At 40.8% G+C, this 18260-nt stretch overlaps 2 protein-coding genes and 4 non-coding genes across 6 annotated transcripts; all 6 read right to left on the reverse strand.

The window, feature by feature from the left end:
* Positions 1–5723: 5723 nt before the first annotated feature.
* Positions 5724–5795, reverse strand: TRNAC-GCA. The gene has a single exon. It is a non-coding gene; the product is annotated as a tRNA-Cys (tRNA).
* Positions 5796–6716: 921 nt separating this feature from the next.
* C4H17orf98 (chromosome 4 C17orf98 homolog) lies at positions 6717–9513 on the reverse strand. Its single transcript, XM_003768276.4, has 3 exons — positions 9248–9513; positions 7683–7782; positions 6717–6960 (listed from the first exon to the last, which is right to left on the reverse strand). Exons 1-3 carry the CDS (start codon positions 9452–9454, stop codon positions 6803–6805), a joined length of 465 nt encoding a protein of 154 aa, XP_003768324.1. The 5' UTR covers positions 9455–9513; the 3' UTR covers positions 6717–6802.
* A 3185-nt stretch (positions 9514–12698) lies between these two features.
* On the reverse strand, positions 12699–16452 carry RPL23 (ribosomal protein L23). Its single transcript, XM_003768275.3, has 5 exons — positions 16347–16452; positions 15002–15085; positions 14511–14639; positions 12935–13048; positions 12699–12844 (listed from the first exon to the last, which is right to left on the reverse strand). Exons 1-5 carry the CDS (start codon positions 16357–16359, stop codon positions 12762–12764), a joined length of 423 nt encoding a protein of 140 aa, XP_003768323.1. The 5' UTR covers positions 16360–16452; the 3' UTR covers positions 12699–12761.
* LOC111720516 lies at positions 13748–13883 on the reverse strand. The gene has a single exon (XR_002770173.1). It is a non-coding gene; the product is annotated as a small nucleolar RNA SNORA21 (small nucleolar RNA).
* On the reverse strand, positions 14766–14899 carry LOC111720515. The gene has a single exon (XR_002770172.1). It is a non-coding gene; the product is annotated as a small nucleolar RNA SNORA21 (small nucleolar RNA).
* Positions 16453–18062: 1610 nt separating the features above from the next.
* On the reverse strand, positions 18063–18134 carry TRNAC-GCA. Its single transcript has one exon. It is a non-coding gene; the product is annotated as a tRNA-Cys (tRNA).
* Positions 18135–18260: the final 126 nt, after the last annotated feature.

The raw sequence follows: 18260 nt of genomic DNA on the forward strand, positions 1-18260 counted from the left end.
AAAGGTTTTATTTTTTAAAAAGAGAGAAATTGGGATAGCTTAGGAGGCAAAATAGATAAAAGTACCTGGCTTGGAGTCAGATAGACTCATTTTTGTGAATTCAAATCTGCCTTGAGACACTTACTAGCTGTGTGATCCTGATGCTGTGGGAGAGTTTTTAGTTTGGAGAGCATTTGGTTTGAAGCTGGAATACAAACACTTGCACAGGATTTTCTTTAAGTCAAAGCTTTATTTCACTAAAGTAGGCAGGCCAAATAGCATGGGTAACTAATTGGCAATTAAGGGCAAGGAGAAGAAAGCTTTTATACCAAAATGTTGGCTCTATGCCATGTTACAGCTACAAAGGCTGCTAAAAACAGAATCTTTTTTCAGGCAGTTAAATAGCTTAACCACAGGATCTGTTAAAAAACAGTTTGTGAAAACAGAAATTCTATTACCTGGGTTCAATTTATTGGGCAAGTAATTCTTTCTATGGGCCCAGAAAGTCTAAACATACTAATATTAGCAATTTTAGAAAATGTTTAAGTTAAAAATTTTCATAAGCTCTTCTAAGGCCCAGGGTTAGAATTCAGCATGTCTTTTACACTAGGATAGTCACTTAACCCTATTTACCTCAGTTTTTCATGTGTAAAATAAGCTGGAGAAGGAAATGGCAAACCAGTGTAGTATCTTTGCCTAGGAAACTCCAAAAGGGGTCACAAAGAGTCAGATACCACCACCACCAAAAAGTGAGTGATGATGATGATGATGATGATAATGATGATGGAGATGATGGAGTTCCTACTATTTGCCAGGCATTGTGCTAAGCACTTTGGAAATATTATCTCATCTGATCTTCACAACCTCAGGATTTAGGTGCTATTATCATCCCCATTTCATGGACAAAGAAACTTACATAACTATTATCTGAGCATCTGAGGATAGATGCTTTCTGACGTCAAGGAGAAAGGACAACCAAATGATGCGGTGGATAGAGAGCCTGATCTGGAGTCAGGATTCATCTCTGTGAATTCTAGTCTGGTTTCAGACACTTACTGTGTAACCCTGGACAAGTGACTTAACTCTGTCTGTCTGTTTTCTGTAAAATCAGCTGGAGAAGGAAATAGCAAACCACTCCAGTATCTTTTTAAAGAAAACTCCAAGTGGGATCAGAAGTTGGACGTGACTCAACAACAATAACAAAAGCTGTCCCTATGACAGGGAAGATCCAGATACAAACCCAGAAGAACAGAGTATCTCAAAAAACATCTATAAACAAAATCTCAGAAAAATGTAGGTTAAATTTGGAAGTGCGCCCAAAGGGTTATAAAACTGTGTATGCTTTTTTACCCAGCAATATAGCTACTAGCTCAATATCCCAAAGAAATTAAACAAAACAAATAAAAAAAAAAAAAAAGGAAAAGAAATTTTGACCTAGAAACACAGGAGTTGAGAGAAGTATAGAATGTAAATGTGGACATGCAATCAAAAGGGACTGAACAAGATTAAACTGTTTACATTCTGTAAGAAATGGATGGGCAGTTTTTTGATTTCCACAGTTATGAAAATTAAATTAGAAAACTGAAATCCACAGGGATATCTGAGGGCAGTCTGGGGTGGAGGTTATTGTTCCCCAAAGAATGTAAGAATAAGTTCCTTAGGAGAAGGGACTGGGTCTCTTAATCAGAGTGATGTCCATAGCTTTCCATTGCTATCTTCCCCTGCTAGAATGAAAGCTCCTTGGGAGCAGAGACTGAATTGCGTAGGAAATACCCTATCCGGTTAAGCATTATGATAGTCTCAGGGGGTCCGGGAGGGGAGTTAGGGAATAAAAAAGAGACTGCCCCTTGTCTAAGTGTGTCTCTTTCTTAAACCAGACTTTGTGTGTCAGAGAATGTGCACCCTTTCTCTTGAGAAAGAAATAAACTTTTTCCTGCACTCATACTCAAACTTCTGATTGTTTTAGTAGTCGTTACCATCCCACGCAATTATTATATGGAGAGAGAACACATGTAGCCCCTCAGAATGCCATCATCATCACCAGGGGTCACAGTGGTAGTCTAAATTGACAGGAGGCCTGGGATAGATTCTGCTGCTACATTTTAATGATCTTAAAACAAATATAGAAAGGGTGAAAAGGGATACTATTCTGGAAGATGGGGAAAAGTATGTAACACAACTTTATATAAAAAAGTAGAAATTATACTACAGGGACCAGGGAGGTGACACTCATTTTCTTCTGAACTAATCGAAAATGGAATTCTCTCTCTCTCTCTCAATCTCTCTCTCTCTCTCTCTGTCTCTCTCTCTCCTTCTTTGTCTCTATCTGTCTCTGTCTCTCTTTCAAAGAGTTGTGAATAGAAATGCATTTTACCCAGAAGTAAAAGGAAGGAAAGAAGCCAAGGGAAAGGGAAAGTCAGAGAACAAGAGAAGGTAGTTTAAGGATGAGATTAGTCAGGAACAAAACAATCTCTCAAAAGAAAAATTGGAGAAAAAAATTTAAAAAGTATGAAAAAATAGAACAGAAGGAAATACACAATTAGCTACAATTACTGTGAGTGGGAATGAGATGAATTTATCCATAAAATGGAAGAAGATAGTCTCCAGTACACACTTGAAAGAAACATACTTGGAATAGAAATGATATGGTTGATGGTAGGGATCAAATGTTAGGGTTCTGTCGTGTGAAGAATTCAAAATGACCATTCTCTTTGGCAAAAGGTAGATTAATTTAGGAAAAGTTACAGACAAAATGAAGAGATACAATAGACATTAGGAATGGTAAAAAGGAAATAGGGGTTGGGAGAGCTTAAAAATGGGTTCTATGGAAAAGGCAAGTTTCCCTAGTGGAACTTGCTATTTACCAGGAGAAAGGGAGCAGACCATAAGGTCGGAGCATGTATTTGGAGCTGGCAGGCTAAATCCTGAAAGGGACTTAGCACCCTAAAAGAGTTAGTTAGCTATAAGGAGGAGAAGTGGGGTCAGGAGAGGAGAGACATCATAAGATGTGAGGGAGGGATAAGGGGAAAGATACTATGAGGCAGAGTATATGAATCAAGCATGGCATGGATTTATAGGGAAATTTTATGGATTTATAGGGAAATTTTTTTTTATCTGCTCTTTAAAAAAAAATTTATTATAGCTTTTTATTTACAAAACATATGCATGGGTAATTTTTCAACAATGACCCTTGCAAAACCTTCTGTTCCAATTTTTTCCCTCTTTCCCCACATCCCCTCCCCAATGTTAAAATATATATTAAATCCAATATATATATATATATATATATATGTATATATATATATAGTCATCTTACTGCACAAGAAAAATCAGATCTAGAAAGAAAAAAACTATAGGGAAAATTTAACCTCAGGGACATGACAAGGATTTCTGGCAGGACATGGCAAAGTGGGCTGCCCACGACCTTAACAGACAGTGGACTCCAGTGGTTTGACATAATTTGTATTTCTGTCTGGATGACAAGACAGAGGATGATTGGATCTTGAGACTAAACTGATCTCTATCAGAGTCTTTTCCCTAACTGCCCCAAGGATCTATTTGATCAATTATTTAGTTTCTCTCTGCTCACACACCTACCATTCAGGACCTCTTCAGAAAGACAAAAGAGTTAAAGTGAAGAGATAGAGCTGACTCTATTGTTTTTCAGTAGAAGTAAAAAGGGAGTAGCAATCAAGACTTCACACAGACCTAATTAAGAGAGAGAAACTGAAATTATATTTTACTTAAAAGGTGCCATAGTCAATGAATTAATATAAACGCATATATGTACCAAATGGCATATTATTTAAATTTTTAAAGAAATTAAATGAGATACAAGGAGGAGTAAAAATATAATACTGGAATATCTCAATTTAGTCTTTTCAGCTCTAGATAAATCTAATAAAAGATAAGAAATTAAAATTTTCAATAGTGTTTTAGAAAAATTAGATATAATAGAACTCTGGAGGATATTGAAGGGAATATTATAAAGACATTTCTCGTTGTGCATGGCACAAAAAAAAAAAAAAGGAAGAACTTCACAAATCCAGAAAAGCAGAATAACACATATCTTTTATGATAATAATGCAACAAAAATTATATTCACCAAAGGCTTTTTAAGAATAATTGATCGGAAACTAAATAATATAAGAGTGGAATGGGTGAGTCAGAGAACAAATAGAAACAATGCATAATTTCCTTACAGATTACACAATTAAACACTATACCAATATTTGCAGCTAAGATTTAGGGGAAAATGTGTATCTTTAATTGCTTCTGTCAATTAAAAAAAAGAGAGATCCAGCAGATCAATGAGTTGAGCAACTAAAAAAACCTAGAAAACCAACAGATTTTAAAATCTCAAGCATCAGAATAGAAATTCTGAAAATCAACAGATATTAACAAAATTGAAGAAAAGAAAACCCATTGGATCAGTAAATAAAAATAGGGCTGGGTTTTTTTTTTTGGGGGGGGGAGGTTGGGGAGGAAAGTACAATAAAATAGATAAGTCATCAGCTGACTTTATTTTAAAAGTAAAGAAAAACAAATTACCAGCACCAAAATTAAAAAGGTGAATTCACAATCAATAAAGAAATTATTAGAAGCTATTTTGCCCAATTATATAGCAGATAATCTAAATGGATATTTAGAGCACAAAGAATTTTAAATTTTGGTTTAATCATTTCCAGTTCTTTTCCTTCAGGGACTTAACTCAGAGATTTGCCACCACTTAGACAAGAGGGAATTTGTTTTTAAAGCCTTTCCTTTTGGGAACCTCTTCAGAAGGTAGATTCAGTGAGACACATCCTAATTAACGGTGACGAGGACATTTCCCACATTTTCCTTTTTGCAAGTAAGACCGTATTTAGGTAATAATCATTTGCCCAATAATCAGTAAACAACCCAGCAATTCGAGTTGTAATTTTAAATACGCTCATGATTTGGGGTTGGTTCATGTTAGAAAAACGCACAGAAGCAAATCTATTCCCCAGGAGCCAAATTTCTTGTTTGTGCAAGGGCTAAGGTAAAGAGGCAATCTAGGTCCCTGGGGACAAATTCTTTGTCAAGCTTTTCATGTGCAAATTAGCTACTCTAAGCCCCTCTTTCTTCACTTGGTGCAAATGAGGCCAAAGTTTTTAGTCTTTTGCGGAGTATAGAAAACTCCACTTAACATCAGAAAAGGAGCTTGTGGAACCCACTGAAGGTCCTTACTCGGGGATAATAGAGAGATTGGAGGGAGGGCCGAGGCTTGGACAGAATTGCCCTTTAGGAAAATCACCCCAGGGAGAGACTAGAAACGCAGAGAACTATTAGGAGGTAATTGCTATAGTCCAGTTGAGAGAGGAAGAGGGTCTGATCTAGGGAGGTGGCCCGAGAGGAGAGATGGGGATGGAGACAGAGTGGAACTGTTGGGGATCCATGTGAAGACTTGAGAATGACACTGAGATTATGATTCTGCTAAACAGGAAGGACAATGGTGTCTTCAATAGAAACAGGGAAGTTTTCAAAGACAGCTGGGTTTGGGAAAATATTAAGTTCTGTTTTGGACCTCTGAAGTTGTTAAAGGACCTCCAACTTGGATTTAACAACAGGGGTTGCAGTATAGGCCTGAACAATTTTCAAAGGAAATTCTGATAGGGATGATTTACTCTGCTTTAGTTAGAAGTTTGAGGGCTTTCTGACTTCTTAATGAGAAAGAACATTTCAAAAACAGTGGAGTATTTTAATAATAGAAAACATGGCTAAGGGGGCACCCGGATTTGAACCAGGGACCTCTTGATCTGCAGTCAAATGCTCTACCCCTGAGCTATACCCCCATACGCCTTGGGTCAGCTGTTCTTCCCAGTCCATTTGTAGTGACTCACTCCTAATAGGTTCCACCCATACTGGTTTCTGTGTGCTAAGCTCCTCCTTTCTTTCTACATTCACTTTTCATCAAACAAAAGACACCAGGGCAATACAAATAGCTTGGGTCACTTGGAAAAAAGATTTGTTCTAATTTCCCTTTGATTGCATCTTTGACACACCCTGGAAACTACAACCCAAATGCTGAAAAGGAAACCAGTCCCATCCTGTACGCAGAAAGCCTACACTTAATAAAAATGAATAGTTAATCACCTTCCACTTTCTGACTGAATAGAACTATCAGGAGGACGCATTCAGACACTCCTTAGATCTCCCTTCCAATATACATACAGAATGCTGGGTTTGAATCTGTTACTGAAGACGTGCTGTACAATGTTAGCTCATTCCTTATTTGTAAAGGGAGAGAACTGAACTGGACGGCCTGCTGAGTCTCCTTCTTGCTCTAAACTGATGATCTTTTGATTTCAGACTAGTCTGCCCATGGGAAGGACAGTTCCTAGGAAAGTTCCACATTTCCTCCCTCGGGCACCCTTATCTTAAGGATGCCCTTTCTAGAGCCAACTTTAGGCCTCTGTTAGTGCCTGTTTCTTCCTGGATGAACAGGGAGCATAACTAGTTGCTGTCACCCCAAGAGCAGGGAGACATTGTGGCTCCATGGACAATTGTTTTTCCATTCCGTCTCAGACTGAGAAAGAACATAGAAAATGGAATGAGCGCCCTCCCTCATCCTTCTACTCTCTCCCTCTCCATCACTTTATAGAAGATGAGAGGTAGGGAAACGTGTGGAATTTTTTCTATCCTATACTTGACTTGCTTATCTGGGGGGAAAAATCCACACTAAAATGTTTGGAGCCACAGTTTGCTAAAATAAAGCAAATTAAAAATCAAAATTTATTAAATGTATATACTGCGAAATAGGATAAGGAATAGGGAGGAAAACCACTGAGATGAGTGTGTATTAGAATAGTGGAAATGCAGTGACTTCTCCAAAAACTGATGTGCGCTGGCGAAGGGCAGGAGTATTTCGGCGATAGCCAAATCGCCCATTATAACCCCGGATAGTTCTGAGATCTGCATTGAAGCTGTCATGTCCAGTCACCTGCTGAAGGGAATGTCCTTGAGGGGCAAAGAGAGAAAAGTTAACTCTCCTAGTTCAGTCAGAATCTCATCCTCTCCCTCCTGCACACAACCTCCCTTCCTCCCCCAAGGAGGGCAGAATGGGAAGCACACAGAGAAGTACGATTGAGTGCTCAGAATTTGGGTCAAATGTATTTTAAAATGTTCCAAGCTCTTGGAATAAAGCATTAAGGCCCGAGGATCACAGAGTTGAACCTCTAAATACCAGAGATTATTGGAGGTGAGATCAGAGAGAAAGAAGGGAAAATTTCAAATAAATGCAAGGGAACTGGGGTATCTTAAGCATTCCTAAGTAGCAAGCAAACAAGTCTTGTTCCTTTCATGGAAGTAATTCTGCATTTCTTTGTTGGTTGAGTCACCGGATCAGTTTGACCACTGGTGAAAGGAACCCATAGGTTCACCTGAAAGAAGGAAGAGCTTCCCTCGCCAAAGGGAAGATCTGTTCTCTGGATAGATGCTTTCCCAGTGCTGCTGCTTCTGAACCTCCTTCAAATGGGAAGGAAACTACATAGGTAGGAAACAGCAGTTTTCCTGGCGGGATGTCAAAAAACCTGAGGGCCTAAATTATAACATTATAAATAATTACAAACAGAGGGCCCTGTTATATAACATTTCTCCCTTCCCCCAATTTGTTTCCTTTAGGCTTCAATTCTCTCTGCCCACACCCGCCACCCCCTTTTGAAAGATGAAGAGGCTCTTACCTGCCCCTGCCCAATTTCTCCTGTTCAGATATCTCTGTCCCGGCCCAAAGATGTGGAAGTAATCTACTATCCAGCCATCTTGACTTGTCCCACCATGTGTCTGAGGGAGTAGGGAGTCGGGGGAGAGGATTGTAGGGAGGGGTAGAAAGGAAGTACAGAAATTGTCACTTCTTCAGTGACAACTGGTTGCTCCTATCTCCTTGAGGCTGGAAGAGGTCAAGAGGGGCACATTTATCAGGTGATCTGGTTCTTCTTTCCAAGAGCTTAATGTAAGCCATGGCATTTTTCAAACTACAGATAGTACTGTGAAATAAGGGTCATATATGTGTGTATGTGTATATATGTATATACACACAACCTGTAATCACACGCACATATATATAAAAAGATGTATGTCTGGGCTAAAAAGAGGCAGCTGGATGGCTCAGTGTATAGAACTCTAAAACTCAGTAGATAGAAGTATAAAGCTGGGCTTGAAATCAGGAGGATCTGAGTTCAAATGTAGCTCTATATACTTACTGTGTGACTCTGGGCAAGTCACTTAACCTGTTTGCCTTAATTCGTTGGAGAAGAAATGATATAACATTCCAGTATCTTTGCTAAGAAATCACCGTGGACAGTATAGGTCAGGAAGAATTAGACACAAATAAACAACATGGGCTCAAAAAGAAATTTCCCTTAGCTGCCCTCCTCCCCAAAGTAATGTGCACAGCCATATAACTATGGAAGCAATGGCAGGGAATAGGAATTAGGAAGATTAGCAACTGTGAGGCTACTTGGGATGTACGGTCTTCTTGAGATGAAGTCAGTTAGATGAGAGCTAAGAGAGATGGGTGAGAATTTCCCTTTCTCGCATCAGTGCCTAGAATAGTCCAGAATAATAATAATTGGGAATCTCCCGATTTCCCATCTTCATGAAGTCCACCCCCCTTCCCTTATGCTATCAAGGTTTAGAGCTACGATTATGACGTCACAAGGCAGAGAAGATAGAATTCAGGTACTACTTTCCCTTTGTTCCGTCTTCTGACGTTAAAGGTCTCCACTGTCTGGAGGCTGTCTGTGGACAGCCCTCGGGAAGGTCAGGACCGTGACGTCATAAAGGACCCCGCAAACGATTGGAAAGCTTAATTCGAGAGTAAAAGTGCTGTGCCACCTCTTCTGGTTAACCCTTCAGCATCCGAAATCGTAATTTCCAACATTGAGAGATTTCTAGAAATCCATTTCTTCCCAAATTCTTCCTCTTCCTGCCGTCACCTAATTCTCTACCCAGTTACAGGTTTTTATTTTTATCTTTTGGTGGGGGGCGGGGGTGAGAAGAAAGAGGAGGGGAGATCTATAAGGTGGGACTGGGTCCTCCTGTCACCCACCTGGGAATTCAAGGAAACAATGGGGGAGGAGGAGAGCGTGGACGGTTAGTTGTGGGAAGTTGGATGGTAGGACTGTTACCTCATTCTGGGAAGCTTCTTAAGGGGCCTAAGAGGGTGGGATCTGCTTGGTAACAGCGAGGGAAAGAGGACCCCCCGGGGAGACCCATCCTCCTCTCTCCGATTTCTGGACCTTCTCACCTGGTCTGTTTTTCGCAACACGGATTGGACCACGGGAGATTGGAAGTAGGAGCGCGCGTGGACGTCCAGCTGTGCGTTATAAGGAGGTATAGCGGACCAGAGCTTGGGCAAAGTGCGTTGGTAAGAGCTGGCCATGGTGCTCAAGGCCACCCCATCTAGGATGAACTCCTTCTCCTGCCGCAAGGAGCGCTCCGAGAGTCGCACCATCTCAGCCCACCACGCACCCAAGCTGCGGTGGAATTTCTTTTGCCAGGACCCTGAGCAGTTCCTTGCCTTTCAGGCTCCGCCCACATTGTTACGTGATTCCAAAGCCCCAAGCGCCACAAACCTTTTTGGACCCACCCTGCCTTTGCACCCAGATTCCGAGGTTCGGGAGAGCAGTAGGTTCTCAGCCAGGGTCCAGATCGCACTGCTTGGGGATAAGACCTCCCCTTGCTTGCTGCAAAGGGCCAGAGAGGAAAAGGGGTAAACCTTTTCGGGATGCTCCAATTCAATCTTGATCGACGGATCTGCCTTTCCCAGGGTGGTAATAAAACCTTGGCCCCCTTTACAATAAACCTAATTAAACAATTAACTCTGTGCTCCCTAAGGAAGTTGGAGAGTTCACTCTGAGGGATCTCATATTCCTAATGGAAAACGTTTTTCCCTCATTCTCTGTGTTGAGTTACTTGGATAAACCTGCATTCTTATATACTCAGATTATCAAAGACAGGAGGAAAAGAAAGGACCTTGTCGAGACTACTCATTTTTGCTGAAAAGAGGATTAGAGATGAAATGGATTTTAGTCCTGGGCCTAGGGGGTAAATTCTGGATGTTCCCAGCCAATTGCCATCAGTGATGCTCACAATCCATAGCTAGTTCTTTTCTTCCCCCACTGTTACTTCAATATACATTTATAAACTCCTAAGTGCCAGGGGCAGGAAATATAAAGGTAAATTGCACAGCCCCAGTCGGAGAGAATTACAAGAAAGCCTAGGGATAAAGGTCCTGGCAAAACTTTTCTCTTCAAATGCAGATTTCCTTTTTCTTTAGATTATTTCTAGTAACACATTTCTCACCAGGACAAATGCTTTGGGAGGGTATTCAATTTTGAAGATTCAAAAAATGTGATATGGTAACAGGCTCAAGAATGGGTGGATTTTTTGGAGAGGAAGAGCAGATGGAAAGAAATGAAATAGCAAGATATTCCTGGGTGCCTTGTTGTAGAGTGGATGATAAATGCCTAGGTCTCTCCCATTCTAAAAACCTTCACTTGACCATATTGTCAGTCCTTCAAGATATCACAGGATTTCCCCCCAAAGTCCAACTTTACAGTCTGCCTTCCCCTTAACCTCTAATAGGGATTGTTTGGGTTTGTTCTTAAGTCCCCAGAGTCCAAACACAATAGGCACTTAGGGTTTACTGATCTTCACCTTTCAAATTTGAACTCGGGGCCTTTTGACTCCAGGACTAGTTGGTGCTCCATCCACTGCTCCACCTAGATGCCCCCAGGAATTACCAGTTTCTAATTGGCCGATTTTATTGGCTTGTTTTGTTCTTATCCTCCTCCATCTATATCACTTAACTCAATGTACCCTCTACTAGAATGCCATCTCCCCCGTTTTCTTGACACTGATTTTTCTCATGTGTATGGCTGACTTCTCTGTAGCCTTTGCTGGACTGTCATCTATAAGCCATCCCCAATTCCAGAAATCCCTCAAGGTTCATTCAATCTTAGGCCCCTTTTCCTTTCCATACTTGAGTCTTGTGATCTCATGGCCCTCTGATGGGTTCAATAATCATTTTCCTCATCTCTGAAGAGATAACCTATAGATTCAAAAGCAACATGCTAAAAAGTTCTTACCTCACATCTCCCAGCCCTTTTCTGTTTAATGGGAGGACTCATTGTTATTCCAGTAACAATGGTTTACTATCTCATTCATCTTTCCTTCCCCTTCCCCCAATTACCAAATTCTGTGACTTTCTCATACTTGCTCAGTATCTTGAATTGATTGATCCATTATTTCTTGCGACTTCCATTCTCTTTACCTTAAGTTGTCAAAATAATCTTTAAGCATAGATTGACCATGTCACTGTCCTGATAAATATTTTCACTAACCATTTGCTCGTAATATAAAACTCTGCAGTCAAAACCTCTGGCTTCTGGTTTATCTCATATTACTCTTCTGATCTGTATCTTCTGAAATCCTTAGCTTCCTTCAAGACTTATTTTACATACTATTATGGGAATCTCTTAATACCTATTTTGAACACCTAATTGCAGATAGCAAACACTGACCTAACACTTATTAGGACTTCCCATTAAGAACTAGGTAGGGAAAAAAAAGAAAGTCGATAAGTATGACACTTCATCTCTTCCTTTTCAAAGAGCGAAGATTGTTACTTTTGTGTTTGTAAGCTCTTTCCCCATCAAAATCTTCCCATTAAATGTAGTTATGTTAAAATTAAGCTCAAATTAATTTCAGATTTTTGGGTGTTTCAAGCATCTCCAAGAGCAGCTTCACAAAAATCGCCTAATGGGAATATTCAGGTTCCATGACAGGGCCATGCTCTGAAGTGGGTCAATAAACTTTTATTAAGGCACCTACATACTATATACACATTGTTCTAAGCACCAGGGACAAAAGGTTAAGATAGTCTCTGTCCTCTAGGATCTCACAATATAAGGGGGGAGGGGAAGAGAAGACAATATATAAATAACTATGTACAAATAAAGTATATAGAAGATCAACTGAAAATAGGTCCAACTCTTTCCTCTCTTATGCCCTGTTGCTCACTTCCCCTCGTATTTCCCAAGGTTTGAAATGAAAATCCTATTCCTAAACAATTCACTTATCTAAACCCCTCAGTCTCTCACAAATCAGATCTAAAGGCACATGTTTGTCTAGTTGGTATCCAACTGTTCTATAAATTACAAAAACCTAAAGGAACTACTACTATTTTATTATTTGCAGCACAACACAACGAAAACCAAATCAATGAACAGGGAAGGGAACATATAGTATACATCATATTATCCTGGTGTCATTTAATGACTTTCTTTTTTTAATTAGCAGAAATGCTGGAGTTATTTGCTATCCTTTTCGAGCTCATTTTACAGATGAGAAAACTGAGGCAAAGAGGTTTAAGTGGCCTACCCAGGATCACAGAATATTTGAGGTCAGTTTTAAACTCAGGAACTTCCAAGTCAGTTATTCTATCCACCACACAACCCAGCTACCCCCTACGATTACAAATCACTTCACATTTATTCATCAGGCTAATAAAATACCAATGTTTTAATATATCACTGACACACTGGAATAAGTCCCAAGTAGATGGCCCTAGCTTTGGGTAACAGAACCACCAGTGGGACAACAAGTGTTAGAAAAACACTTCAATGAAAAGAAAAACTTTCAATGGCTTTGAAAGAAAACCAGGGCAAAACAAAAAGACAATGTAAGAAAGCAAATAGATGGTTAGACACTTTAATAAGTTTTTTTTTTTTTTTTTACACAAACGGGCTTTAGGAGAATCAAGCAATGCTGCCAGCATTAGATGCAATCCTGGGCCACAAGTCAGCACACTCCTTGGCAACAGGACCCGTGATGGCTGAGCCTATAGAAGAAGAGGAAAAGCAAAAGCTGAACAGGTACTATCTTTCTCAGGAACTAACCACCCACCCACAGAATAAACTGAAATCCTTACCTTTCATCTCTCCTTTGTTGTTTACTATCACCCCTGCATTGTCTTCAAAATAAAGGAATACACCATCTTTTCTTCGATATGACTTCCGTTGCCGTATTACCACTGCTGGATGAACTACAGAGGAAAACGGAGTGCATCTGTATTAGGTATGTTACTGAACAAGGGAGGAAATAGACATTCCCTTACTGGTCTTCTATATCTTCCTCCACTACAAATTAAAAAAACAAGCTTTAAAGATATCTGGATTCTCAATTAGAGTTCATGTTCTTATTTTTAGCTTAAAAACTTAGACTTGAAAAGATCTTAGAAATCATCTAAAACTACACTCCTCTTTTCAGAGAAAAGCATCCATAAAAGTGAAGTTACCCTCCCAAAGTCACCCAGGTACCGAGTAGCAGACTGTGAAGCCAATCCCTTTGATTCCACATGCAGTGCTGTTACACCAGGCTACTAGGTTATTGGTTCTCAAAACATATAACCTGAACAAGTCTCTGACTTAAGACTAATTAGTGAATTTTGAAAACATTTAAACATTTCCTTCAAAGCCACCTGAACTCAGTTTGGGAATACTGCCTCAAACATTCTTTCTATTGAGGAAAAAACTTCAAAGCAATTAAAAAAAAAAATTCCTTAAGAGTATAGGCTTTCTATCTTTGAGGTGCTAACATTATATTTAGGGGAAAGTCTAGGTTCTCAGTTAGGCGTCTATAATCTTTCCCAAAAATAAAGGTCACATAAAAATTTATCTGGTGAAAAAGGAGAGTGAGTGAAAAAGTTTAAGCCTTGCCCTGCCCGATTTTTAAAAATCTGTAGACCTGTCACACCACTGATTGAGACCAACAGCACATTGAGCTGTCACCTCACCCAAAAGTGATGGTTGTTATATTCTGCCCTTTCTGGACGACTTCCTAGGCCACTGAAAAGACCCATAAAGTGCTTTTGAAAGGGCTCTATCTACTTTTCTATAACGCTGGCCCAACTAGGAATAAACAGTAAGTAGCCAAACATCCTGGGAGACAAGGTTTCAAAACTAACCTAAACTGCAATTTGTGCAGCAAACGCCTTATTCCTGATTATCAGAGTCAGTGGCAGGGACTGCAGAAATCCTTATTCCACACATAATTATTTCAAGATAGAAGCAAAAATTATAGCATGATGGTGCTTTGTGGCCTTTTAAAAAAGCTTAAACAAATCTGACATCAGATGAACTTAATAAAATCCTTTCTGATGCAGTCAAGCAGTTTAATCTCAGAGCCCACTAATTATTGCTGAGAAATCACTATTAGCAGTCTTTATGCTTCTCAACACAAAGGAGGTGAGAGGCCTTTTCTCCTGTGGCCAGTCACCTTTCAGAGCTCAATTTCTCATCCTGAATGTGAAACCCCATCAAAGGCATGCAGAGTCCACCTAGGCAAACCACTGTTGAGCAGATAACTGAGACCTAACATTCCAGAGCCAAAGCTCAAGGCCATAGTAAATGACATAATTGAAAATTCTTGATAAGGGATCACAAACAAAGTCTGTAGTTCAATTCTCATCAAGAAAATGAAGGGAAGATTCTTTTTCCTCTACTTACCCTTTTTTCGGAGTTCTGGTTTTCCCTTTTTGACTGTAGCCATTACCATGTCACCCACACCAGCTGCAGGAAGCCTATTCAATCTCCCCTTAATTCCCTTCACAGAGATGATGTACAAGTTCTTGGCACCTAAGGAAAGGAGATATAGCAATGCTTTAAAAACAAACATAAATTGCTACTACTTCCATAAAGCAATTATCTCACCATTCTGCTCTTTGCGAAGTAGACACTGAATAATACCTGTATGGTTAGAAGTTTTGTCACACCACCGATTGAAGCCAAACAGCACAAGCTGCCGCTTCACCCAAAAGTAATGTCATTTTCTTTACCCTTTCATGACGACTCTATGGGTCATTGCAAGAAGGCCCACTGAGTGCTTTTTGAAGGGAGCAATTAAGTACAGCTAGATAGTCAGATGCTTCAGGTTTTTACCAGATTATGGTTAAATCCAAAGGGCGAGTAAGAGCCAAGTGTATCTCCCAGGGACTCACCTGTATTATCAGCACAATTGATGACAGCTCCCACTGGGAGACCCAGGGAAATTCGGAACTTGGCTCCGGAAGACCCACCTCGTCCTAGGAAAGATGTGCAAGAATCAACCTACAATCCAGAAAGTTCTCCTCCTAACTAGGTCTTTATTTCTCCTTAGAAAACTGCTTTTGTTTTTGGACTTTAGGTCAAAAAGGGACGCAGAAACCACCGTATTCTACACTCACTTTCAAATTTCCCGCAAGTTTCATGAGTATGGCCTTATTTGTGGCTGTAAATGAGAGTTGACCAGATGCCACAAGTCTCCTTTGTCCTGGAGACTACTGTCTTGTAATAAATGCAATACGAAACAGATCTTCCTTCTGGGGATATTGACACCTTCTCTTGCATAGGTTTGGCTATCCAGGAGAAAACTTCAGGCTCCTATAAGCACAAGTTCTACTCAACTTATTCAGTAAGCATTTATTAAACCCACACTGTGCTAGGGACTAAGGATATGAAGGAAAAAAAGGAATGGTTCCATTTCTCAAGTTTACATTGTACTGAAACATGTGAACTGGCAACAGAAATGGCCTCAGGATGGAGCTGACGCTGAAGGTAAGGGCTCAGCTGAGAAGCCAGGGAATCCTGCCACCGAGGACCACCTATAAGATGCGCGAAGAGTACAGGGAATTTTAAAATAAAACAGTGCAGTTGGTCTAGGGGAGTAAGCTGCGCCAGGCCGCGAGAGGCAAGCTGGAATTAAAACGAAAAGGGATAAACTTGAGTGTTCACTTTTACAAGGGGCCAACAGCAAACCACAGCCCTTTCGAGCAGGGGAGCGAGACAGCTGGGTGAAGGCTCCATTAAGACAGCACCGGCGCGGGGGTTGCGAGCGGAGAAGGGATGCAACATCCTGCCCGCTACGACGACGAGAGCTGCACGAGTCCGGCCCTACCCCACCCCCACCGCCCTCTTCCAAACCCGGCAAAGGCCCACACACTCCCAGCCTCCCTCCCCGGAGCCTCCCCCTTGGCCTCCTTTCGGGACTCCCCGCTCCCCTAGCTGCTACACCAGGCGGGCCGGGCTGCGGTCGCCGGTAACTTAGGCCTCCGGAAGCCAGGCCACGAGAAGATTCCGGGTGGCCCAGAGCCCCAGTTCATGTGTCACTGAAATCGGGAAAACCAGTCGGGCCCCTTTCTCCCCCATCTCCGGGACTTTCCCGCTGCCCTTTCTCAGGACTAGGCCTTCCCCAATTGGGTCCCGAGAGAAGCTCAGAGTTCGCGCTTTCCCATCCGGCGACTCTCCGGCAGGCCTCGGTCCCGAGGGCGACGGATGGCGGCGGATTCCCCAGCTCAGGAAACTCACCTCGCTTAGACATCTTGGCTCCCGGAAAGCACGAAAGAGGGAGGAAACAGGGAGGACGTCGGGATATGTATTAAGAAGCTCCGCCTCGCTACTCTCGTCACGTGACCAAGGGCCTGCTCCTTTCCCCGGGAACGCTCCCCTGTCACGTGACTCGGAAAACAAGCTAGCATCCGAGTGGAGGGCGCCGCAATACACTTTTGGCGCCCCCTTGAAGCTTGGCGGAAGAACTGCAGTTTGGAGGGCGTGGAATATTGTATCTATTTTTGTTGTTCAGTCCTTTTCAGTCGCGTATGACTCTTCGTAATCGTTTTAGGGCAAAGATACTGAAGTGGCTTACCATTTCCTTGTCCGCCTTATCGTATGGCTTTGGCACAGCCCGGGGTCACGATTTTAGTTGTGTCCGATTCAAAATTTGAGCTCGGGGGTTTCCTGACTCCGGGCCTGCCATTAACCACTGCGCCACCTAGCGCCCAGCTGTGTTATTATCGATCACGCTCTATTACAGTGAGGCATAAACCAAAAGAGGTTACAAAGAACAAAACAGAAACAATAAAGAGAAATAAAATTCTATGAAAAACACTCATCAACCGAATTTGAGTATCTGCAACGTTAACACGTTAATGGCAATAACTCACTAGTCACAATAAAAATTATGCATGGACAGTTTAATTGACATAATTTATCATTTATATCTGTCAAAATAATATAAATCATAGAGTCTGAATATATTAATTATGTAAATGAAATTACACTACATTTTATTAAATATATTATGAATGGTATAATTTCAAATAATTTATTGACATATCACTGTAATATAATTTCCATATCAATGAATAAATTGTTATAATTAATTATATGTATATTATCAATATACATATCCGGTTAATGGATGATTGGTTTTTTTCTAATTTTCTTCTCCTCCTCCTCCTTTTTCTTCTTCTTCCTGTTTCTGTTGTCTTTGTAATCTCTTATTTTACACTAAATTATAACAAAGGGTTGGCTCGCTGGGCAGGAGGAGAGATATATATTCAGAAATGAAGGTAGCGTCAAAACAAAAGGTATCCACACACATAAAAAGATTTAAAAAGTCAGAAGCGAAGATAAGATAAAACGGAAAACTTTCCCTTCTCAAGAAGGGTTCCAACTTTCTGCTTCCGAGGGAAGACTGAGACCCCACAAATGTCATCTGGATCCTTCCAGTTTTCCACTGCATATTTTACCTTTTCCAAGGTGAGATAATGTATGTGTCACTTTGCAAATTGTGTTGTATGAATGTCAGTGACTGTTCTAAATTTTAAGATGGTAATTTATTAATATGAGAGCAGGTGTTTGTTCCAGCGGCGTAATTTTCATGAATTAACAGTGGTGTAAGTATGTCTACACCTGTTCCACCATACACTCTGCCCGAGATTATACTTTACTGGTAACTAGCTCACACACGAGGTGTCAATCTCCACTTGCCTAAAGCATCAAAGGAATTAGACTTGTCCTGCACAATGCATTCGCTTACCTCTCTAATACAGGTGATATGTGACCTAGGAGTCTTCCCGAGACTGACTTTTCTAATTATGTTCTTCTGACTCCCTTTTACAAAGTTTTCTTGCCATGTCATTCTGGCCTTTGGGTCGGCTGGATTACCAGTCCCAGAAGCATTTGGGATTAGAATACTCCTGAATTTAATCAAACTACTTTGATTAAAAAGCTGTTTCCTTAAGGGGGCACCCGGAATTGAACCAGGGACCTCTTGATCTGCAGTCAAATGCTCTACCTCTGAGCTATACCCCCTACACAATCACAACGCCTTGTTGTGGCTTAAATGGATTATCAACAAGGCACTTTAAGTACAGAACATTCTTGATATGTGTAATAAAATTAAGTCCACTTTCCCAGACTCAGAAACCATAATTCAAT

This window comes from Sarcophilus harrisii, chromosome 4, assembly GCF_902635505.1.
Source record: "Sarcophilus harrisii chromosome 4, mSarHar1.11, whole genome shotgun sequence".
NCBI classification, from domain to species: Eukaryota; Metazoa; Chordata; class Mammalia; order Dasyuromorphia; family Dasyuridae; genus Sarcophilus; species Sarcophilus harrisii.